The sequence below is a fragment of the Mauremys mutica genome, chromosome 19 (assembly GCF_020497125.1).
Source record: "Mauremys mutica isolate MM-2020 ecotype Southern chromosome 19, ASM2049712v1, whole genome shotgun sequence".
Classification (NCBI taxonomy): Eukaryota; Metazoa; Chordata; order Testudines; family Geoemydidae; genus Mauremys; species Mauremys mutica.
The window spans coordinates 5,404,682-5,429,011 of NC_059090.1; the positions used below are offsets into that span (position 1 = coordinate 5,404,682).

Genomic DNA, 24,330 nt, shown 5'->3' on the forward strand with positions numbered 1-24,330 from the left:
GTTGTTACCCACAATGCACCAGACCAGGCCCCAGCGCGCAGTTACTCACATCAAATCCAGGCAGGGAGGTGGCAAACTGGAGCAGGGCTGCGCTGGTCTGTCCGGCCCTGACTCTCTCCTGGGTGTTGTTTGCCAGGAGAGAGAGATGGACGTGCTGTGGGAGAAGGAGGCAGGGGAGGGTCAGCGGGCAGGCGTACACGCTCTACAAACCAGCCTCTCCCCCTCCCCAAGGGGCTCAGACTTTGTGCTCAGGGTGGAGTAGCCGAGCCCTGGTCGCAGAGCTTGAAAAGGGGCTTCATGACACTGCCCACGCCTTGCTGGGCACAAGCTCCTTGTCTCTCCAGGCTGGGACAATGGTCAGTCTTGGGGCTGGTCTATTTGCTCTGAACCCCTGATCCATGAACAGCACGTCAGGATCAAGGCACATGCAGGATGGATGGAACGGCCATGAGGACAATCCCTCCGGGAACAGTAGTGTCCCTAGGACACGAGAGCTGATTCCCGGACGCTCCTCCTGTATCTCAGGGTCTCCCTAGAGAGGAGCCAGTGACTTTTCTCTGAGGCCCATGTTCTGCATCTCACAGAGGTTTCAGTCTCTCAGGCCCGAGCCAGGCCTGGTGCTCACTGTTAGTGCTTAATGCAACCGTGCAGAGCTGTGGCTGACAGTCCCAGCTCCTTCCCCCTGCACTTGCAGCTCTGGGAAAGTGTGGCCTGCTGGGTCCAAGCTGGGAGGACACAATGGAAACGTGGCTCTTCTAGTCTCTCCTTTGCTGCCCTTCCACGGGGTTCAGGAGCAATTCCACCCCAGACCGTCCCATTCTACTCACCTCCAGGAGGTGCTGCAGCTTCTCCATGGTGGGGGTCTCCGTCAGCAGGCCCCTGAGCAGGATGTCCAGGCTCTGGGAATAGGTGTTGTACAGAGCCTGCAAGAAGAGGAAGCACCCATCAGTCATGGGGCTACACCAGTCAGGGGACAATTAGGAGGATTCTCCAGGAGCCCTGGCAAGACTCAAAAGGCACATCCTGGCCTCTCTCATTCACATCACTCCAGGGACACTTAGCAAGAGTTCATGGCCGGATGCCTGCTGCCTCGTCAATCCTTGTTCTTAGCAGTTCTCTGTGCAGGGCCTGGTACCCAGCAGAGTATGGACCAGCCAAACTGCAATGGGTGGGAGGTAGGATCGCCGGGAGAGTCCAGGCAGGAGATCAGAGAATGAGGAGAGGAGGGAAGGCTGGGATCAGCCAGGGAGGGGTAACGCAATCCTCTCTGGAGGGAAGGGGCCCCCCTGCCAGTTTGTCCCGGGCCTGTTCCCAGCTCTGCCCACCCCTCCCCTATTCTTAGCAGCTCCATCAAAGCAAGGGAGCAGGGACCAGAGGCTGCTCCTGCTCCTGGGCCAGAGAAGTAGGATCAGGACCTACCCGGAAGTGTGTGGTGTCCTGCCCAGTGCCCAGGGTGCATATCCTGTTCAGAAGAGCCCGCAGGAGGCGAGATTCTAGCTCCAGGGCAAGCGGTGGCTTCAGTTTGCTGGAGAGGAGCCCGTGTTACACTTTGCAGCACCAGCCGTGGCGCTGGCACTGCCATGGCCATGACACCCCCCTCCCCGCCGCAGTGATCCCCTCCCTACCTTCCTGGAGTGAAATCAACCCCACGGCCAGGAAAGAGGGGATGCTCCCGCCTCCTCTGCTGGGGGATGGGAACAGCCACAGCCGGGGGGAACCTAGGCGGGGTCCATCCACTAATGATTCCTTTTCTCATCCACTAATGATGACCATTTACTCACTCGAGTAAGCCCAGTGACTTCAGCAGGACTACCCAGCTCTGGGAGTGCACCCCAAGGTGAGTAAAGTTTTCACAGTTGGGCCCTTAGTGAATCATTCTCCTGCCATCCCAAGTGAGTTTGTATCTAGGGGTCTGTCCTGGGGCTTATTTACATATTGTTCTGGTTTTTTTAAATCATTTAATAATTATACTTATTAATTATGGGTCAAAACATTTAAAAAAGAGAAAATCCATAGGCTCAATGGGCAAGAGTGTTTTGTTCAGAACAAGATATCCTGATGGAGAAAAATATAAGGAAAAAAGGATACAGCAGCCCCCACCTCCTCTCCCGGACCCAAGCCCCTTGTCTAATAGAGATGGACTCCAGCCACAGAATTCAAATCTGGATCCAGATTTCCATACCCACCGCCCAAGTTCAGGGGCTGTTTGGATCTGAGGATCAAGTTCAGTCCATTATAAAAAGAAGGGTAATTGTGAAATCTGGATCCAGGTTCAGATTTCAAACACCCAAAGATTTGAGGAGTTGGTTCTGGATTTGGGTCAGATCTTTTTCTGCTCTACAGACACTGCTCAAACCCAATGGGCCATTGTCCATCCTACCGGCCTGCCTGTGTGCTCTGTCATGGAATGTCTCCCAAACCTGCACCCCCCAGTCCTAAACCCCTGCCTTTGTCAGCAAACTGCCACTAAGTCACATAGCCCCTTCCAGAATCCCCTGGCTCAGGCTCTTGCCCACAGAAGGTCTCTCTGAGCTGTACTCACTAACCCTGCTCCCTCTGTAGCCCTTGGGTCTCAAGAAACCCAAGATCCTGCTGCTCCCTCCACACCACCGAGCCAACAGGCACAGAGCTGGGGACACGCCCCTTATTTATACTGGGGCTCCGCCCATGGCCACACCACCCAACCTGCCCCCAGTGTGATTTCACCCAGAGACGCTTTGTGATGCGGTCCCCATGGCAACAGCTGGTGGGGTCACCACAACACCTGGAGGGATGCTGCTGCCCAGCCTGGCCCCACCCCAGTGCAGTCTTGATAAGAGCAGAGGGATGAAGGGCCCTCCCCTCCCCTGGGGGTTTCTTACCACCAGCTACCGCGCCTGTGCCATCACAGTTATGTCGGCATAGCCCTCTAGCCTAGATGTGGCATAAACTGACAGGAGCTCAGGAGCTGGTGCAGGAACACCCCCTCTCCAAAGGACATTAGCTACGTCAACCAAAGCACTCTTCTCTTGGTATAGCTGCATCTCACTGGGGGTTTTGTCGGCAGGGCTATGTCCTGTTATGTGGGTTTTCCCACATCCCAACTGACATTGCTATGCTGGTTCAAGTTTTGAATGTAGACCAAACCTCAGTAAAGAGGCTGAAGGCTTCATTTTACAGAGGAAAAGCAGGAAAGTCCAACCCAACTCAGTGTTTCTCACCCTCTTCAGGTGGCCGACCCCTTCTACAAAGTGTTTTACAACTCTCTCTCCCCCGGCAACATTTACTGTAAAATGATATCTGTGATAGCAGTTATAAGGCAATAGAATTGATTTTTGTGCGTCTGGAGTGGTGGACCAGGAATACTTGATCTTGAAGGGTGAGTATGTGCAGGGAGAGGGAAATTTTCTTTGCTTTAGGTTGTAACACAGTTTTCAATGGCCTCCTCATGACCCTCCTGATTGCCTTTTGTGACTCTTCCTGGGGACTGGACCCACCCATTGAGAAATACTGCTCTAAATTAACATCAAGTAAGACCTTGTTAGGTCCACCCACCTCAGAGCTGCTCAGATGGGGAATCTCATTCAATTCATAAAGTAAACTGGACAGATCAAAGACTCCAACTTTTCAATAAGATCTTTTAGATCTCACCTTTATGCCCCTAATCAAGAGTCCCAGCAATATGGACTCAGGCTGCCAATCCGAGAAACTTCAGACCTGAGTGGAGACACTCACCTCAACTCGGGCAGGAAACCCAGTAGTTTGGAAAGCAGGACTTAACGGATATTAAGATTGTACCCTGGATATTGAATGACAAATCTGCCACTCTCCGACCATGGCCACTGACAGCAACTTGTGACCACACTGACCAGTATTCAAAAGCCTTCAACAGAGTCAGAGGAAAAAGAGAGAAGTTCCCGCCTTGCTGCCTGAAACGCAAAGCAAGAGTGATGCTAGGTCTGGCCTGTCCTCGGATCAGAACCCTAGACTGGCAGGTTAGCCCTGCGGGGAAATGACTTAACTAACCGGTGTTTCCCCCGCTCACTGACAGTAACACAGACAAGACAAGATGGAGCCTTTGACGAACCAGGTGCCCGTTGTTAGCCACAATGCACCACACCAGGCCCCAGCGCATGGTTACTCACATCAAATCCAGGCAGGGAGGTGGCAAACTGGAGCAGGGCTGCGCTGGTCTGTCCGGCCCTGGCTCTCTCCTGGGTGTTGTTTGCCAGGAGAGAGAGATGGACGTGCTGTGGGAGAAGGAGGCAGGGGAGGGTCAGCGGGCAGGCATACACGCTCTACAAACCAGCCTCTCCCTGTGGTGTCCTGCCCAGTGCCCAGGGTGCACATCCTGTTCAGAAGAGCCCGCAGGAGGCGAGATTCTAGCTCCAGGGCAAGCGGTGGCTTCAGTTTGCTGGAGAGGAGCCCATGTTACACTTTGCAGCACCAGCGTGGCGCTGGCACTGCCATGGCCATGACCCCGCCCCCCCCCCCCCCCCGCAGTGATCCCCTCCCTACTTTCCTGGAGTGAAATCAACCCCACGGCCAGGAAAGAGGGGACGCTCTCGCCTCCTCTGCTGGGGGATGGGAACAGCCACAGCGGGGGGGAACCTAGGCGGGGGAGGAGCTGTGACTCCCGGCTCTGGGCCCGGTCAGCACCAGGGTTAGGGCAGTTGGACCGGAGGGTCCTGGTACCTGAGGCTGCAAACTGCGGCAATGGAGCTGGGCATGATGGAGCTCGGCTCTGACAGACTAGGGAGATTTTCAATCAGCTCCTGGGAGACCCCAAGGAAACAAAACTGCATGTGAGACTCAGGCCCTGCAGACGCACTGGCACTTCCCCGGGAGGAGCCCAAAGTGCTCTGCAGAAACAGCCAGTGTCACCCCCACCCCCAACCAGCTGGGCCCCCCCATTCCTCCCGTCCATCAAACTTCCTTCCCCCTCTCCCCCCCAACTCCACCCTCCCCTCCCCGATGGCCAGCTCCCCATCAGTGTCACAATTCTCCCCTTCCTTGCTCCCCAGCCCTCCGCCCCGAGGGGACCCCCTGTCTTCTGCGTCCCGCTCCGGCCCCACTGACGCTTCCTCCCATGTCTGGCTCACTCGCCCCAGGGCTGGGCATGGGGTCCCACTCACTGCAGTGCTCTCCACGAGGGGTGCTTTGGAGACCGGGGGATCCAGGGTGTCCTGCCCCTGCTTCTGTGCCGAGAAGCAGAGACGCGGCACAGCCTGGAGGAAGCGCAGCTGTTTGGCCCTGTCCGCCACCAGCTAGGAGTGGGGTGGGGGGAGAGAGAGCCTGTTACATAGGGACCTCCCTGCCCAACCCAAACCAGCTCCAGGGCTCAGGACCTCCATGGGGCTGGACAGGGAAAGCCGTCCCCTTCCCGAAACCAGTGTCGCCCTGCACAGACATGGGGTTGGAACTGGGATAGTGTCTGCGAGTAGCGGAAACCTTGGCCTGTTTGGGACAAATGTCCCCACTTTGGGGTGCCAGATAACAGAGGAGCTGTGTCCCCCCATTGCGGGTGAGGGATTCTCTGGGACAAGCCCCCCTGCCTGGGTGGGGATGGAACAAGGAGGAGGACTGACTGGGGGGCAGCGCAGCTGGGGGATTTTTGTACCTCAGCTCTGCCCTGGAGGTGCTGCTGGATCACCGTGATGGGGGACGAATCCTCCTCCTCCTCTTCTTCCTCCTCCTTCTCCTCCTGCTCCTCCTCCTCCTCAGGCCACAACACATGGGCTCTAGGGGTGTCTGCACCAGGGAGGGAAGGAGAAAATTCAATCCCTTCTGCTGCTGGGGGGATGCAGTGGACAGAGAAGGCGCCATGTTTCCCCTTTCTCTGTAAGGAGCCCCATGGCAGCGAGGGCCCCACCCTGCTCCTCCCAGAGACGCCCTCAGCCCCATCAGCCTCAGGGCCCCGTGGCAGTCAGCCCCCCCCCCAACATGATCAGGGGAGGCTGGAGCTCCCCAACTCCGCCCAGCATCCCCTGCCATGGGGCGTGGCTGTGCCACCCCCACTAGTGTCAGTGGGGCTCACGTGGGTCAGTCCCGGCTCCTTGGCGAGCCGATGGGCACAGGGTGTTACTAGTCCCCCACCGCCCCAGTCCTCCTCCCTTTCCCCTGGGTCTCCCCTCACCTCCAAAGAGGGAGCCTAGAAACTCTGGGCTGCCAGACCCCACGGAGGAGCTGCTGGCCCCGCAGGAGTATGCGGAGCTGCTGGGGTTTGTCGCGCCGTCGCTCAACTCCTGTTCTGGGCTGGCGGGAGGCTCCTCTGTGGCCAGGGTGGTAATGGTGGGAGGCTCCTCCGTGCCCAGGGTGGGGCTGGCGGGAGGCTCCTCCGTGTCCAGTGTGGTAATGGTGGGAGGCTCCTCCGTGTCCAGGGTGGTAATGGCGGGAGGCTCCTCCGTGCCCAGGGTGGGGCTGGCGGGAGGCTCCTCCAGGGCCAGGGTGGGGCTGGCGGGAGGCTCCTCGGGGTCAGGGTCGGGCTGGCGGGAGGCTCCTCGGGGGCCAGGGTCGGGCTGGTGCAGGGCCTCTCAGTTGCCATGATGATGGACGGCTCCTGCTGGGCCCTGGGGCGCAGCTCCTGGCACCTTGGCTTCCTGCGAAGGAAGCCCCAGAGCTGCCTTCCCAGGCTCCTGCCCTCCCCTGGCTCTCTCCTCCACAGCTGTACCCGGGGCCACCTCCATTTCGGCCCAGAAGGTGCCTCAGGGTCAGCTAGGGGAGCTGCTGTCTTCCTCCTCCTCCAGCAGGCGACGCAGCTCCTCTCTTTCCACTGGCCACAAGCCTCTTCCCCGCCCGCTCTCCTCCTGGGCAGGCTGGCTGATGTTTGCTGCCGACTCTGGAGCCACTTGCCCGGCCTTACTCCTCAGCATCTGCCTGATTCACTCCATCCTGTAACTGAGTGGGGAGCAGCCATGAATCTGGCTTCGAAGCAGCCTCTCATTAACGAGCCTGCCTGCTCCCCTGCCCACCTCCCCTCTGCTGAGGCAATTTTTCCTCCCGACATATCCCACCCCAGGGCACAGGAACCCTCAACCTGGGGAACAAACCCTGACAAGGGACGGGCTGGGAGCCCTAGTGGTGGGATATTCCTGGCTTCCTTCACCCTCCTCCTCCATCTCCTGCACCCAGGTGGCCTGCAAAGGGTGCCGCACAATGCCCGGCCAGCAGGGCAAGGGTAGAAACCAGGAGATCGAAAGTGGCTGTGAAAACAATACAATGCCACTAGCGGAACACTCCCTTCCAGAGCTGGGAAGTGCCAGCAGGACTCTATTCCCAGTCTCCCTGGCTCCAAGTGTGACCTGTTGTAGTGACTGACGGATTTGATCCTTGTCCCCCATCCCAAGCCAATAACACAACTCTGGGTTGGCAAGCATGTGTTAGACCTTCTCAGCACCCCTCTGTCTCCCGCAGTCCTCAGCTGTTCCTTGCATTACGGTGGCTTGGACGGGAACAGGACTGGAATTTGTTACTGGCTCACTGGGTGGTTCTAGCCAATGAGGGTCTCAGTCTAGCCTCAGAGGCCCACACCCCCAGACACTACAAGTCAGGGTGGATTGATTTCATTCCAAATGTTTTGTAGTTGTATTTTTGAGTTATTTTCCTAATGAGAGATTGATTCTCAGGAAATTCTTAGTGGTGGCCGATGACAGAACACAGAGCAATGGTCTCAAGTTGCACTGTGGAAGGCTTAGCTTGGCTCTTAGGAAACACTAGTTCACTAGGAGGGGGGTGAAGCCCTGGAATGGGTTCCCGAGGGAGGTGGTGGAATCTCCATCCTTAAAGTTTTTAAAGGTCAGCTTGACAAAGCCCTGGCTGGGATGATGAAGTTGGGGTTGGTCCTGCTTTGAGCAGGGGGGTGGACTAGATACCTCCTGAGGTCTGTTCCAGCCCTAGTCTTCTATGATTCTAGGAATAGGGATCCATTCAAACATGTTGACTTGCTGGTTTTGCAGGATACATACAAACAAAAAGGTTGACTGAACCATTTGTTTTCATTTCAAACAAACTGAGGTAAAGAAGTATCTCCAGTTCGTGCACTGAACTGATTGTTCCTGCTCATAATGTCCTTCTGGATTTTAGAAGTAGTAGCTCACATCTCCTCCTCTCTAGTGTTTATTCATAGATTACAAGGGGAAAAGAAGCCTTCATCCTTTTTCAACTCCCAGTCAGTTTCTTACATTTAAATGAAGTAGCTGCATCAACGGAAATGAAGAAAATATTCTTTCTGCACCTGCAGAAGAGGCTAGTGCAGCCAAAGTCTTGTCTGAGTGTTTCAATAACTTCTGGGCCCCCAGGTGCTTAGGCAGTGATTTCCAGCAGTTCAGTGCTTTGACTTCCTCTGACACTTGGCAGCAAACATGGACTTCTTCATATATGTGTTTATTTAAATTACTTGAATAGGCTGGAGCAACTAGAGGCCTTAACATCGCTTGTCATAGTTTCACATTTTATACTTGATAGGTTTAAAAAAAAAACGTTTTCAATTTAAATTTTAAAAACTCAGTTTAAATAAACAAAAATTTCTTTTGGGGTTTTGGGTTGTGAAAAAGACATTCGTTGGTCTTGTCCTTGATTTTATAAGAACTACTTCATCTGAGAGAATCAGAAGCTGCTTGAATTCTATTCAAGGAGAGGAGGCAGCAAAATTCATCCTATCAGTAATTTGTTGGGCCTTATTTCCTCAGTCTTGTGGCTCTTCTGTGAACCCGCTCTGATTTATCGGCATCTGTCTCAAATTGCGGACACCAGAAATGGACACAATATTCCAGGCGTGGTTGCCTCCGTGCCCAGTACAGAGATATGGAACCTCTCTACCTCTCCCTGAGAATCTGCTAGGACAGAGTCCCCTATCTCATACACAGAGCCAGTGGTGAGCTGGAGCGGTTCGCACCGGTTCGCAGGAACTGGTTGTTAAATTGAGAAGGCCTTTTAGAACTGGTTCTTCTGGGACATACAGTTCTATAAGGGCTTTATTTATCAAAAGCTCCCGCACTCTGAACCGGCCCCAGCTCACTTCCCCTTCTTTTCCTGAATGCTCCGCCCCCTTCTCCTCCCACTCTCCTGCTTCCCGCAAATCAGATGTTCACGGGAAGCCTGAAACAAGCAGGAGGCAGGAAGGTAAGTGGGGCGCGGGGAGAGGGGAGGTGCGGCCGGCTCAGCGGCTCCCTCCAGCCCAGCTCATGGTCCGGCCAAGCGCCCCTAGCCCTGTCCTGTCCCGGCCGCAGCTCAGGGTCCCCAGCTTCAGCCCCACGGCTCCAGCCCCGCCCCCCTCAGCGCCGGTGCTGGGCCTGGCCCCCACGGCTCTGGAGCCGGTCCCGGCCGCCATGGGCACTGGCACTAGTCCCAGCCCAGGCCTGCAGTTGCAGTTCCAGCTCCGGCGCTGCGGCTCTGGCATCGTGGCGCCGGTGCTGGTCCCAGCCCGGGCCCGCGGCTGCAGCTCTGCAGTGCTGGTGCCGGTCCAGTCCTGGGCCCGCGGTTGCGGCACAGGCGCCAGTGTCGGTCACAGCCCAGCCCCTCGGTTGCGGCTTCGGCCCCGCGGTTGCGTCTCCGGTCCCGTGGCGCTGGCCCCGGCCCAGCACGGCCCAAACCCGCGATTGTGGCTCCCGCCCCGCAGCTCCAGTCCCGGTCCCGGCCCGGGCCCACGGTTGCGGCTCCGGCCCCGCGGTGCTGGTCCCGGCCCGGCCTGACCATGCAGTTGTGGCTCCGGCCCCGCGGCGCCGGTTTCAGTCTCGGGCCCGGCCCGGCCTGACCCCGCGATTGCGGCTCCAGCCTCACCCCACGCTGAGCTTTTCATAGAGACATCGGTTGTGAAACAATTCAGTCTCCTAATGTGGCCTCTATTTCACCAGCTATAAAATTTCACACACTTTGCACCATATGAAGTCCAATTGCTTGTAAGTCTCTAAAAGGCACCTTCCAGAATGACAGGCAGTTGTGACGTGAGGACACCAGGAAACATCGACTCCGCCTTTCCCCTGGGTAATTTGTTCCAGTGGCTAGTCTCCCTCACTGGCATAATTACATTTGAAATTGACAACCTCTGATAAGGGCCAAATGTATGACAATCTTTTAAATAATTTAAACAGAAGAGAAAAAATAACATCAGGTAGAACATGTTCACTGCCAAGTTTTTCAGACAGTCGCACCACTGATGTGATAGCTAAGGCCCTGGAAGCAAAGTTAGCTGAAATGCTAACCCAGCTTTGGGCAGCAGTAAAGGTGCAGAAAATATTGTCTTCCTTTCAGTTTAGTCAAATAGTTCAGTTCCATCGACTAGTTTGCTGAAATTCAAGAAAGCCATTGGGAATTCACAAAACAGGCAAACTTGCTTTCCTCCCTCAATCTATGGATAAAAACTAGGGGATAGATCTACTGGTTCATCAATCTAGAAACACCTGGAGACAAGAATGTATCATTTCACTTCACTAACCACGCAGCAAATTGCCTTTGTTTAAAAATCAGTTAGTTTGAAATGCAAAACATTTGGATACAACTTCTTTCTTATGCTTCTCTTTCTAGCTCTGGCATGGCCTTGCTGTGTGACCACAGAGAGGTCACTTCTTTTCTCTTTCCCTCGGTATCATGGGGGATGGAGAAAATTCTCTCAGCCCTAGCAGGAGAGAGATTTGAGCAAGTCAGGCGTGTTAGGGACCTCGTGCTCTAAAGGACAATGGGCGAATGTTGTTTGGGGCAAGAATCCCGATGGATTTATTACTTGTCCCCCAACCAAAGCCAATAACACATCTCTGTATTTTCAGTCATGAGTTAGACATTCTCAGCACCCTTCTGTCTCCCGCAGCCCTCAGCTGTTCCTTGGATTAGGGAGGCTTGGATGCTAAGAGAACTGGAATTATTTTACTGGCTTCCTGGGTGTTACTAGCCCATGAGGGTCTCAGTCTGGCCCCCAAGGCCCACACTCCCAGACACTAAAGATCAGGATGGGTTGATTTCACTCCAAGTTTTTTGTAGTTGCATTTTTGAATTATTTTCCTACTGAAAGATTGATTCTCATGAAATCTTAGAGCTGGCAGATGACAGAACAAGGAGCAATGCTCTCAAGTTGCAGTGTGGAAGGCTTGGATATTAGGAAAAACTTTTTCACTAGGAGGGTGGTGATGCCTTTGAATCTGCTAGGCTAGAGTCCCCTATCTTGTATTTAGAGCCTATATCTTTTCTTACCTTCTACACAGATGACAATATCTTTGAAACAAATCCACTTTTCTTCTGCCTCCTCCTCGGCCTCTCTGCCACGTGCCGAGCGCTTTCTCTTCACGTCTGCGCCGGGGGGCTCACATGGCGGCTGTGCACACAGGCAGTTGGAGGAGTGGCTGGTGACAGATATGGCCGCAGAGGGGTGCTGGCTTGGGTCCCTGGGGCCAGCAAGGGCAGAGACCCCCTCCTCCGCTGTGTCCTCAGGAACCTGGCTCCCGGCAGAGACCCCCTCCTCTGCTGTGTCCTGAGGAACCTGGCTCCCGGCAGAGACGCCCTGATGAGGGGGCGACTCCCTTGATCTCTGCGACTCTGAAAGCAGAATGAAAGCCCAGGTCCTGCGGCCATCGCCCCCTGCGGTGAGTGCCCCACCCGCTCCCAGCCCTGTGTCCCAGGCCCAAAGGGGCCCCCCACGGGCAGGGGGAGGGGGTGGGGAAGGGGACTCACTGAGTGCGACTATCAGGGGAGCGCCCGGTCAGGGGTCCGACATGCTGCCCCCAGGGAAGGGCCAGAGCCCCCTCGCTGGGCACACTGGAAACTAGGTTGGACAGAGCCCTAGACAACGTCCTGTCGGTGCCCATGCTGCCCTGGCCCTGGGGGGATGGACACTCTGCCCCACTGGGCTGCCTCAGCCCTGACATCTGTCACCCTGGCAGCCTGCGACCGGGCTGTGCCCATCTCCAAGGCCCCTGGCTTAGGCTCCTTACCCCAAGGGCACAGGACTCTCCTCCTCTGGGACCTCTCTCTTGCCGTCAGCTGCCCCAGCACCCGGTAGTGGACGCGGCAGCTGAAGCCTTGGTGCAGCCCCTGCTTAACATGCTGGGTCAGGGCTTCCAGGCTGGGAAAGACTCGGCAGCAGGCCAGGCACCGCACGCTCTGCTCGATGGTGAGGAGCCACTCCGGTGGCGCTCCCGTCGGCTGCTGCGGCGCCTCCTCTGCTGGCCCCCCGGCGCCGCCCTCTGCCTCTGAGTCCACATCCCCCAGCTCGGACTTGGTGTGGGAGCTGCTCAGGTCCGAGCCAGCAAAGCTTTCTCCTCCGCTATACTTGGCCTTAAAGATCCGAGGCTGCTTCCTAATGGCTCCAAAGCCGGCCCTGGTCTCCCAGGCCACCGAGACGCCGTTCACAGCCTGGACCTTCATGTAGTAAAGGGTATTTTCTTCTGCCTGTAACTGTAACGCGCTCGTGGCCAAGATGGAGTCTGCTCTGCAGGCAGCTCTGGCCAAGAGACAGCGCGCGCAGGAATGCAGCAGGAGAAATCCCTTCCACCCCAGGGGCACCTGTTCCAAACCCCCCAGAGTGAACACACCCACCCACAGGAAAAGTACAACGGAGATAACAAAGGGAGAGATTTATTTACAGAGGGATGAGAGGAGAAATAGAACAAGGGGAAATATAAGGGGAGCAGTAAAACAGGGCTGCCCCCCAGCCAAGGCCCCACGGGCCCAGTGGGAGCCCAGTCAGGAGGGGCAGACACTGAGCAATGTGTCTGCACACTGAGTTCAGGAGGCCTGAGCAAAGTTCCAGTCTGGTGGTGAGTCTTGGGGGCTCCTGGTCGTCTTCGACGCCTGTGAACTCTCCCCAGCAAACCCCTCCGGTGCCTCTGCTGCCGCTCTCTGCAAAGCCCCACGGAGCGACCCCCTCCCCACTGAACTGGCTACAGCCTCCCTCCTTGTTCCCAGTGCAGAGCCACCAGCCCCAGTACTCACAGCTCCATGCAGCCCTGGGCAGCCTGATCCTGGGTCCAGCTCCGGCCTGTCCTGCTCGGGCGATTCCCCCCGGCACAGGGCTGCTCCGGGCTCCTGTCCTGGGGGGTCCCCGATCGGGCCTGTCCTGCTCAGGCCCCAGGCAGGTTCTCTCTGCTCCCTTCTCCAGGGCCAGCCATGCTGCTTCCCCCTCCCCCAGCTCCAGCCTGGCCCCTGGAGTTTCCCTCCTTTTTCTTACTCTCCCCCTCCCACCTGGGAAAAAGATTTAAAGGGGCCACGCTCTCTAAACCCCCGAGGGGTTACACGCCTCCCCCTCGGCCTCTCTGCCACCTGCCGAGCGCTTTCTCTTCACGCCCGCGCCGGGGGGCTCACATGGGGGCTGCGCACACAGGCGGTTGGAGGCCACGGGTTCCACGCCGCGGGTGGAGGAGTGGCTGGAGACGGAAGTGGCCGCAGAGGGGTGCTGGCTTGGGTCCCTGGGGCCAGCAGGGGCAGAGACCCCCTCCTCCACTGTGTCCTCAGGACCAGGGCCCCCGGCAGAGACCCCCTCCTCCGCTGTGTCCTGAGGAACAGGGCTCCCGGCAGAGACCCCTGGGGAGGGGCCACTGGATCAGTTGTAAATGCCATTACTGAAATCTAATAAGAGGCACTGGCTTAAAATTTGTCTGTAGCAGTTCATTGTGGTGAGAGTGGGGCTCACGTCTAATCAAGTGGTGTTAGTGGGGTCTAAGAATTGTTCTTACCCCAAAACCAAATGGGGGAGCTGAAGGGGATGCTTGTGTCCATTCTGGATACAATGTGCTTTGCAGGGTACTTGTGCCTAGGGAAGCACGCTGTGGCTCACCAGCCTCGGAACATTCTACAGAAAGCCAGGGGGAGGGGGTGAGCTCAGCATGTGGCATGGAGCACTATGAGCATGTGATAAACATGGGTTTGTTTAACTGTGATTGGTTAGAGCTTCATGTTCTGTAAGTTGTTCTATAACTTGTTCTATAAGTGCCATGTGCTATACACTAGCTAGGGGAGGGGCTCCTGGCTGGAGGGACTCTGCCTGATTCTTTGTACCAGGGGCTCTCCTTGTGCACATATTGAATAAAGCCTTGTTGAATTGAATCACATGGAATCGAAGTCCCTTGATTCTACCCAGCATCAGACTCACTGGGAAGCACAAAATCCCAACACAGGGTAAGCAGATTCATATAGCCCAGAGAACCCCCTCTAGCCTTAGGTTCACAGTTACAGCAAACAGAGGTCAAATCCTCTCAGCCAAAAGGAACATTTACAAGGTGAGAAAACAAAAATAAGACTAACACGCCTTGCCTGGCTATTAGTTACAAGTTTGAAACATGAGAGACTGATGCAGTGGGGTGTTGTGGGACGGATGGGTCTCTTCTTTTGGGAGACGTGTAACAATTTCTGTAGAAGAGCAGTTCTCCAGTCTACTTAGTGTCCCTCTCCTGTCTAGCCAGGGGCGGCTCTAGGAATTGTGCCGCCCCAAGCAGGGCGGCGCACTGTAGGGGGCGCTCTGGCGGTCACCAGTCCCGCGGCTCCAGTGGACCTCCTGAAGCAATGCCTGCAGAGGGTCCGCTGGTCCCGCAGCTCTGGTGGATCTCCCACAGGCATGCCTGCGGATGCTCCACGAGAGCTGCGGGACCATCGGACCCTCCGCAGTCATGCCTGCGGGAGGTCCACCGGAGCCGTCTGCCGCCCTCCCGCAGCACGCCACCCCAAGCATGTGCTTGGCGCGCTGGGGTCTGGAGCCGGCCCTGTGTCTAGCGATTCAGACACTCGCAGAGGCTCACATGACACCCGCTCAAATGTTACACTGCAGTGTGGAATGCAGATCTCACAAGTCAGATTAATGCAGGCAGCAACGCACAAGCATCCGAAAGACTCAGAACACTAATCGCTTTCTTATCGTTCAAACTAGATAAGTTCTTGGAGGACAGGTCCATCAATGGCTATTAGCCAGGCTGGGCAGGGATGGTGTCCCTAGCCGCTGTTTGCCAGAAGCTGGGAATGGGCGACGGGATGGATCACTTGGTGATTCTCTGTTCTGTTCATTTCCTCTGAGGCACCTGGCATTGGCCACTATGAGAAGACAGGATACTGGGCTAGATGGACCTTTGGTCTGACCCAGTCTGGCCGTTCTTATACCTATTTTATCAATTTTAACCCACAAGTGAGCCAGACAGATTCCAGCTCTGTAACTGTCAGTGCCCAGCTGGGACACGGGGACCTGGCATGAACTGGCACCTGGCCTGCCAGCCAGGGCCGGCTCCAGACCTCAGCGCATTAAGCGCGCGTGTGGGGCGGTATTTTGCCTGAAGGGTGGCAGGCGGCTCCGGCGGACCTTCCGCAGGCATGACTGCGGAGGGTCCATTGGTCCCGCGGTTCGGGTGGACCTCCCGCAGGCACGGGACCAGCAGACCCTCCGCAGGCACGTCTGCAAGAGGTCCCCCGGAGCCGCGGGACCAGCGACTGGCAGCGCGCCCCTGCGGCGTGCCGCCCTGCTTGGGGCGGCGGAATTTCTAGAGCCGCCCCTGCTTCCAGCATCAGAGCCCCAGTCCTGGACCGGGAGTCCATTACGCTAGGTGCTGTACAAACACAGATGAAAGACATGGTCCTTGCCCCAGGGAGCTTGCAGCCTGGTACCCAGCATTTGAAGTGCCAGCACCCTGTGGATGCCTGCTAGAGGAATGCTAATTCCTCCCATTGCTCCCTCACGGACGCCGCCTGGGAGGAAGACGGCGCGTTCAGCGACCAGTATCACAGACACAGCCGCTGTGATGCCGGCTGCTGCCTGTACGTGGACGGCAGAGAGCAATCCGCAGACGACGGGTAGGCAGTTAACCTCCCAGGGCTCTGCCCCGGGCGCATGGTCCATGCTGCGCCAGGGAGGTGGTGGGGTTGGATTCAGTCTAGGTCCCTCCCCTTGCTGGCCATTGGCAGCTCAGCCGTAGCCCAGCAGGCGTCGCACGGCAATGGCCGGCTATTGGCGGATGGGGTGTGCCCGCCCGCTGGCGTGAAGGGAGGCGGGTGCCTTTGTTCTGGTCTTTGCCATCTCATTGCAGGGAGGAGCCGGGGCTGCAGCCCAGATCCTCAGATGTATTTCGGCTCCTAACAGCCACTGAAACCCAAGGGAGTTAGGAGCCTGGGGAACCTCAGAGGATCTGGGCCACCATCCCACCTTCGCTCCGGCCGTTCCCGGCCCTCCAGCTGGGAGGCGCCGACACCGACCTCTTTGCTTTCCCAGCCCGTGGCAGCTGCTGCTGTGCAACTCGTGTGGCTCCCAGGGGACCCACCGCCGCTGCTCCTCGCTGGGGGCCACCAGGGGCCCGTGGGAGTGTGAGGACTGCGCGGAGCCCGCAGGGGCGGGTAAGGCGCCTCTGGAACGCAAGGAAGTGCTGGGCCCTGGGTTTGTCTGGCAGGAGCTCAGGGCTGACGACTGTGGCCGTTTCCCTCGCTGGGCATCGGGGAGGAGAAGGCGCCGTGCTGGGAGGGCCTGGCCCAAGGCCCATTGCAGTTGAGGGGAGTCCGTCACTGGCCTTGGGATCGGGGCCAGTGAGATTCCTGGCTGGACGCTGGCTCCTAAGGGCTAAATCCTGGGCCAGCCCTGAGCCGCCTCCCCCGTGGGGGGCTCTGTAACCCCTGGGAGCGTGGGACTGGCCCCAGGCCCACCAAAAAGGGGGTGGTAAAGGGGGAATTGCCCAAGGGCCCGGGGGCCCCCTGGGATGGGGGCTGGTGAACACCGGGTTTGGGGAAGCTAGCCCTCGGCCCAGACCCCCCATTCTGGCTGAGGCCCCGCCTTAACCGCCAGAGCCCCCCCCCCCCGGGGTGGCAGCCAGCGCCCCGTACACACCCCCAGGCCGCCCGAGTGCCGCCAGCCCCGGAACGCCGGGAGGGAGGGTGAGTGAGAGACGCGCCCCACCCCCATCCCCGGAGCACAGGCCGGCCCCCATTAGCCCCCAGCTTGTGGGGAAGAGCCCCCAGCAGCGCAGCCCAGGAAGCAGGAAGGGGCCTGAGTGTGGGCAGGGCCACGCAAGGCTGTTTGGGGAGGTCCATCCTCCCCCTGCCGTTGATACCCACCGCCCATGGCCCTGGGCCCTTTTCAATCGCGTGGGTGGCCGCAGGGCTCCCAGGCGCACACTGGGCGGTGCCGGCTGCGGCGAAGGCAGCCGGGCGGCACGGGGACGCCCTGGCCGAGCCGGAAGAACACGCCCAGCAGCGCAGCCGGCAGCACTGCCAGAAACCTCAGCCGTCCCTTTCTAGGGGCCCATTGGCTGTTCTGTGGATTGCTGTCGGCCAGCCTGGAGGTGGCGTGTGCACAGACCTGGGCACACACGTGCCCGGCCGCCCGCCTGAGGGGTCCCATTAGAAACGTGGCCATGGGGAGTGGGCAGCCCTAGTGCCGGGCACTGCTGGCTTTCCTGGGCTCTGCTGGGGGCTGCACGGCGGTGACGGTCACCCATCTGCCTCTGATTCCAGCATCCCGCCAGCTCTCCGCCCCGGGGAGACCAGCCACCAGCCAGGCTGCGTGTGGAACCAGGGGCAGCTCTGGTGCGTCTGCCAGAGGCAGGAGGCCAGGACCCACCACACTCACCCCGAGAGCCGGACTCTCCCGTCCCCGCAAGTGAAGACGCTTCGCTGCCCCGGTCCCTGGCTCTGCTACCTACAGGTCTGTGAGCCCGTCATTCTCTGGTGGTTTATTGCAATGCAACCTCCCTCCCCCACCAGCGCTCACCTCTCCCACCTCTGCCGTCCGGGCTCTCCCTGGCACCCGCCGGCTCACCTGCTTTGGCAGAAGGTGGATCTACAGCTGCCAAGGCGTGGATGTCCCTCGGGAGACAGGGCAGCTCCTGAGAGTGCGCCCTGCATTCCCTGCTGGCCGGAGCTCACTGTCTCAGGCGGGATCTCAGTTCTCTGCCCATGGCTCCAGCACTCCTTCCGCTCTCTCTCCTCCCTGGGGCTACCCAGCACTCCCAGCTTGGCCCCCGCTGCTGCTGTGGCGTCCTGCCGTTTATCCCCTGCGCTGTGTCACTGGGGGAGGTGAAAGAGATGGGCCCCGACGCTGGACAATACACATCCCTATAGAACACAGTTTGACTGTGTGCTTGATTGTTTGATTGCTTGTTTGACCAGTTTGATCTGGGAGTGCTTTGTTCCAGCTGGGCCTGACTGTTATAAAAAGGCAGTCAGCTGCGAACCAGCTGAGCAGCGAACAGCAGAGAGGCAAACAGAAGGAGTTTGCCTGGGAGTTCGCCTGAAGAGAGCTCTTAGAAGGAAGAGACCATGGATGCTGAGCAATCCGCCGTTGTGACCTGCACAGGATGCGCCATGTTCGTCTTCCTTCCACAGGATAGGAGCGACTTTGTCTGTACCAAGTGCAAGCTGATCTCCATCTTGGAAGAGAAGATTCAAGGTCTGGAGAAACGAATAAGAACCCTGCATTCCATAAAAGAAAATGAGGATTTCCTGGATAGACGTCAGGATCAGCTGCAGCAGGCACAACGTTCTGAAGATTCAGAGCAGGCTACGCAGCGGGGACAGAAGGCCAGCGAGGATAAGTGGCGGCATGTGACTTCCATAAGGGGAAAGAGTACCAGAAACATCCATGTACCAGAAACACAGATACAGGTGAGCAACCGTTTTCATGTTCTCTCCACAGGTATTAGTGCAGAGAGTGGAGTGGATGATGCACCTGAGGGAACAGAGCAGAAGGAGACTCCACTGATTGGAAGGCATGAGATGCACCTTCCTAGGGATGGGGGTTCCACGACCACCACTCCCAAGAGGAGGAGGAGGGTGGTGGTGGTCGGGGACTCTCTCCTCAGGGGGACTGAGTCATCTATCTGCCGCCCTGACCGGGAGAACCGAGAGGTGTGCTGCTTGCCAGGGGCTAGGATTCACGATGTGACGGAGAGACTGCCGAGACTCATCCAGCCCTCGGATCGCTACCCCTTCCTGCTTCTCCACGTGGGCACAAATGATACTGCCAAGAATGACCTTGAGTGTATCACTGCAGACTACGTGGCTCTGGGAAGAAGGATAAAGGAGTTTGAGGTGCAAGTGGTGTTCTCGTCTATCCTCCCTGTGGCAGGAAAAGGCCAGGGTAGAGACCGTCGAATCGTGGAAATCAACGAATGGCTACGCAGATGGTGTCGGAGAGAAGGGTTTGGATTCTTTGACAATGGGATGGTCTTCCAAGAAGAAGGATTGCTAGGCAGAGACGGGCTCCACCTCACGAAGAGAGGGAAGAGCATCTTTGCAAGCAGGCTGGCTAACCTAGTGAGGAGGGCTTTAAACTAGGTTCACCGGGGGAAGGAGACCAAAGCCCCGAGGTAAGTGGGGATGTGGGATACCGGGAGGAAGCACAAGCAGGAGATTACAAGAGGGGAGGACTCCTGTCTCAGACCGAGAAAGCGGGACAATCAGCGGGTTATCTTAAATGCCTATACACTAATGCAAGAAGCCTGGGGAACAAGCAGGGAGAACTAGAAGTCCTGGCACAGTCAGGGAATTATGATGTAATTGGAATAACAGAGACTTGGTGGGATAACTCACATGATTGGAGTACTGTCATGGATGGATATAAACTGTTCAGGAAGGACAGGCAGGGCAGAAAAGGTGGGGGAGTTGCGTTGTACGTAAGAGAGCAGTATGACTGCTCAGAGCTCCAGTATGAAACTGCAGAAAAACCTGAGTGTCTCTGGATTAAATTTAGAAGTATGAACAACAAGGGTAATGTCGTGGTGGGAGTCTGCTACAGACCACCGGACCAGGGGGATGAGGTGGACGAGGCTTTCTTCCAGCAACTAACAGAAGTTGCTAGATCACAGGCCCTGGTTCTCATGGGTGACTTTAATCACCCCGATATCTGCTGGGAGAGCAATACAGCAGTGCACAGACAATCTAGGAAGTTTCTGGAAAGTGTAGGGGACAATTTCCTGGTGCAAGTGCTGGAGGAACCAACTAGGGGAAAAGCTCTTCTTGACCTGCTGCTCACAAACAGGGAAGAAATAGCACAGGAAGCAATAGTGGATGGGAACCTGGGAGGCAGTGACCATGAGATGGTCGAGTTCAGGATCCTGACACAAGGAAAAAGGGAAAGCAGTAGAACAGAGACCCTGGACTTCAGAAAAGCAGACTTCGACTCCCTCAGGGAACTGATGGGCAAGGTCCCCTGGGAGAATAACATGACGGGGAAAGGAGTCGAGGAAAGCTGGCTGTATTTCAAAGAAACCTTATTGAGGTTGCAAGAACAAACCATCCCGATGTGTAGGAAGAGAAGTAAATATGGCAGGCGACCAGCTTGGCTTAACGGTGAAATCCTTGCTCGTCTTAAACACAAAAGAACAGCTTACAAGAAGTGGAAGATTGGACAAATAACCAGGGAGGAGTATAAAAGTATTGTTCAGGCATGCAGGTGTGAAATCAGGAAGGCCAAATCACACTTGGAGTTGCAGCTAGCCGGAGATGTTAGGAGTAACAAGAAGGGTTTCTTTAGGTATGTTAGCAACAGGAAGAAAGTCAAGGAAAGTGTGGGCCCCTTGCTGAATGAGAGAGGGAACCTAGTGACAGAGGATGTGGAGAAAGCTAGTGTACTCAATGCTTTTTTTGCCTCTGTCTTCACAGACAAGGTCAGCTCCCAGACAGCTGCACTCTGCAGCACGGTATGGGGAGGAGGTGACCAGCTCTCTGTGGAGAAAGAAGTAGTTCGGGGCTATTTAGGAAAGCTGGACGAGCACAAGTCCATGGGGCCGGATGCGCTGCATCCGAGGGTGCTAAAGGAGTTGGCCGATGAGATTGCAGAGCCATTGGCCATTATCTTTGAAAAATCATGGCGATCGGGGGAGGTCCCGGATGACTGGAAAAAAGCTAATGTAGTGCCCATCTTTAAAAAAGGGAAGAAGGAAGATCCAGGGAACTACAGGCCAGTCAGTCTCACCTCAGTCCCTGGAAAAATCATGGAACAGGTCCTCAAGAAATCAATCCTGAACCACTTAAAGGAGGGGAAAGTGATCAGGAACAGTCAGCATGGATTCACCAAGGGCAAGTCATGCCTGACTAACCTAATTGCCTTCTATGACGAGATAACCGGCTCTGTGGATGAGGGGAAAGCAGTGGATGTACTATTTCTGGATTTTAGCAAAGCTTTTGATACAGTCTCCCACAGTATTCTTGCCAGCAAGTTAAAGAAGTCTGGGCTGGATGAATGGACGGTAAGGTGGATAGAAAACTGGTTAGATGGTCGGGCTCAACGGGTAGTGATCAATGGTTCCATGTCTAGATGGCAGCCGGTATCAAGTGGAGTGCCCCAAGGGTCGGTGCTGGGGCCGGTTTTGTTCAATATCTTCATTAACGATCTGGAGGATGGTGTGGAATGCACCCTTAGCAAGTTTGCAGATGACACTAAACTGGGAGGAGTGGTTGATACGCTGGAGGGTAGGGATAGGATACAGAGGGACCTAGACAAATTAGAGGATTGGGCCAAAAGAAATATGATGAGGTTCAACAAGGACAAGTGCAGAGTCCTGCACTTAGGACGGAAGAATCCCATGCACTGCTACAGACTAGGGACCGAATGGCTGGGTAGCAGTTCTGCAGAAAAGGACCTAGGGGTTACGGTGGACGAAAAGCTGAATATGAGTCAACAGTGTGCCCTTGTTGCCAAGAAGGCTAATGGCATTTTGGGGTGTATAAGTAGGGGCATTTCCAGCAGATCGAGGGATGTGATCATCCCCCTCTACTCAGCACTGGTGAGGCCTCATTTGGAGTACTGTGTCCAGTTTTGGGCCCCACTCAAGTTGCAGAGGGGGAGGTTTAGGTTGGATATTAGGAAAAACTTTTTCACTAGTAGGGTGGTGAAGAACTGGAATGGGTTACCTAGGGAGGTAGTGGAATCTCCTTCCTTAGAGGTTTTTAAGGTCAGGCTTGACAAAGCCCTGGCTGGGATGATTTAGTTGGGTTTGGTCCTGCTTTGAGCAGGGGGTTGGACTAGATGACCTCCTGAGGTCCCTTCCAACCCTGAGATTCTATGATTCTATGATTCTATGAACTCGCTCGGGATGGTTAATGTTGCCACTGGTGTCTGAGAGGGAGAGCAAGTCACAATGTGGCACTTCCCCACGGTTCAGAGGTTCCCTCGATGCCACGTGCTGCCATGGCTCCCCTTAGTGCAGGGACGAGAGCCCTGGGCACGACTGGCTCAGACACCCAGCCAAGACTTTCCAAAGTGCCCAGCGATTTTGGGTCCCTCGATTTTTGGGCCCCAACTCGACACAGTTTAAAGAGGCCCGATTTTCAGAGGGTGAGAATAAGCACTGAAAATAAGGCCTCTTGCATGTGTCTGAAGATGGGCCCTCAAAATCACTCATCACTGTAGGAAATCTTGACCATCTCCTCAGCTGCCGACACAGCCTGCCTCATCTAACCCCCAGCACTGTTCTTTGCTCACGGTACCATCATCCCTGAGGCCTCCACGCATTATTTCTGCCATTATCTTACTCGAAATCAAAGCTAGATTTTCCAGGAGGGACTTTAAGGATCTCTCATTACTGTATTTGAAGAGTGGCAGCTCATTTGCTTCTATCTTGGGCCTCGTCTACACAGGAAAATTAATCTGGATCCAGTAAAGGTGTGAATTAAAACTGGATTAGTTAAACTGGATTAATCCCCTATGTTCACACTGTCATTTGGAATAAAATTGGCCTTAATTCAAGTTTAGTTCAATTCACATCCTGATCCAGTAAATCTCCCCCTGCAGACAAGCTCTAGGACTTCACTTCCCCTCTGGCTTTTCAAAGCCATATGCCATTGGGTTGATAAAGTCAGTAGCTAATCTCTAAACATGCTGGGATGCCCCGGCCAGACATGCTGATTCGTATGTAATCCAGCTTCCCCGCGGTTCCTCTCACTGGCCTTTTGCCAGCGGTTGGTTAAGGCGACCCAGTCCCAGTGGTGGTTTTCAAGGGTTCGGGACGTCCTTTTCAAATCTTTGGGGCTGAAGAGCGGCCCGGCGGCGTTAGCTTCCCGTGGGTTGCTACTGGACTAAAGGATGGGCTGTTGTGTGTTACATAAATGTCCCCACGAGCTCTCCCAGCGTGAGCGACGCCACCAGGAGTGAGAATGGCGTTGCCCGCTCAGGTGATCCCCTCGGTGTGCCGCAGACCCCCCCGGGAGCACCAGTGGAGCTGTCTGCTAGAAAGGGGACTGATTTATGGCTGCTAATTAGGGGCTGGATTGGGGGGAGGGGGAGGAGGAGGCTGCCAGGAACGATGGCTTAGGGCAGCAGATTGTTCGGCTAGAGGCACATGGACCAAGTAGACAGCCCCCAGCCAGCGGGTCCTGGCTGTACCCGCTGGTCTGCAGAGGGGCAGGGTGGGCAGCTGGGTGGTGCAGGGACCGTGCTGCGTGCCAGGCTGCTTGGGAGGGGTTTGCTTCCAGCGTCACAATCATCACAGCCCCGACGCAGCGCAGGGCCCAGATGGCAGGACCCAGCCTGTGGCAGTGGAGAAATGAATCTCAGCCTAAGCCTAAGGTGCTTGGGCAACAGGTGCAAGGCACCAATACAGTGGCGCCAGTGCCCTCTAGTGACTGCACGTGTAAATACAGCACGTCTGCGGGCACTGCTGCCTCCCAGGTGCAATGACCTCTGACACCAATGGTACAAATTCTTTCCGGGCCTGCTGCCTTTGGGCCCTTATGCAGACGTCACCAGAGGGTGTATTCATTACAAACCCAGTGTCACAGCACGGGCAGCTCATGATTTTGGTGTTTTTGCTTAAAGCCCCAGCTCCCAGACTCCTGTGATCCCAGGGGACTCCCGGCTTTCGTTTTTCTTTGAAGCGTGACCCCTCGAGGTTCAAACACCAGAAGGTCGGCGCTCTAGCCTGGGACACAGGAGACTGGCTTCAGGCCCCGCACTGCCCCAGGCTCCCTGTGTGACCTAACTTCCACTGAGTCTGAACACCTTTGAGCTTCTGGGCCTTAGTCTCTCTCAGCCTCATCTCCCCAGCTGTCTGGTGGGGATAACAGCCCTGCCTCACGAGGTGCTGACTGGGGGATGCCCAAACACTACGGGGATGGGAGACTGGGGTAACTTTAAGAAAAAAAGCTCAGGGTTTTGAAGCCAGGCTGACTAGTGGTCCTGGAATGCCTGGGCTGAGCAATGCTGTGGCCACAGCCCCATCTACTGCTAAGGTTAAAAAACCCTGTCTGGGCACCTCTGCAAACTGTTACCCCTACAGCTAATCTCTGTCCCGCTGCCTGGCGGGACCCAGGAGCGTGTGTACCAACCCCAGGGCACAAACCCCACACTGGCTGTGAGTTCTACACTTAGATTTCACCAACCAATCATCCAGTGCAAACTCCTCAGGTACTAAAAGAGCCTAACCACGGAGGCACAGCCAGTCCCCGTGGGTACTCCGATCTGTC

General features: G+C 56.3%; 2 protein-coding genes and 1 long non-coding RNA gene across 8 annotated transcripts in view; 1 reads left to right on the forward strand and 2 right to left on the reverse strand.

Moving 5' to 3' along the window:
* The window catches only part of LOC123353291 (protein FAM170A-like), a 22,285-nt gene extending 9,623 nt beyond the window's left edge, over positions 1 to 12,662 (reverse strand). Inside the window, exons 1-3 of one of the 3 annotated variants that reach the window (XM_044994296.1) lie at positions 11,898 to 12,662; positions 11,161 to 11,502; positions 6,404 to 6,876 (exon numbers count right to left, since the gene is read on the reverse strand). In XM_044994296.1, the coding sequence (XP_044850231.1) occupies positions 6,845 to 6,876; positions 11,161 to 11,502; positions 11,898 to 12,330 (807 nt within the window). In that variant the 5' untranslated portion in view covers positions 12,331 to 12,662 and the 3' untranslated portion in view covers positions 6,404 to 6,844. Of the gene's footprint in view, positions 1 to 4,005; positions 4,062 to 6,403; positions 6,877 to 11,160; positions 11,503 to 11,897 lie in introns of those variants that run through there. The other 2 variants (XM_044994297.1, XR_006574449.1) reach the window with 2 other exon arrangements.
* Positions 1 to 24,330, reverse strand: part of LOC123353287 (maestro heat-like repeat-containing protein family member 2A) — a 133,393-nt gene that overhangs the window by 23,410 nt on the left and 85,653 nt on the right. The window lies entirely within an intron of this gene.
* On the forward strand, positions 15,619 to 17,504 carry LOC123353294. Its single transcript, XR_006574452.1, has 3 exons — positions 15,619 to 15,735; positions 16,151 to 16,272; positions 17,383 to 17,504. It is a non-coding gene; the product is annotated as an uncharacterized LOC123353294 (long non-coding RNA).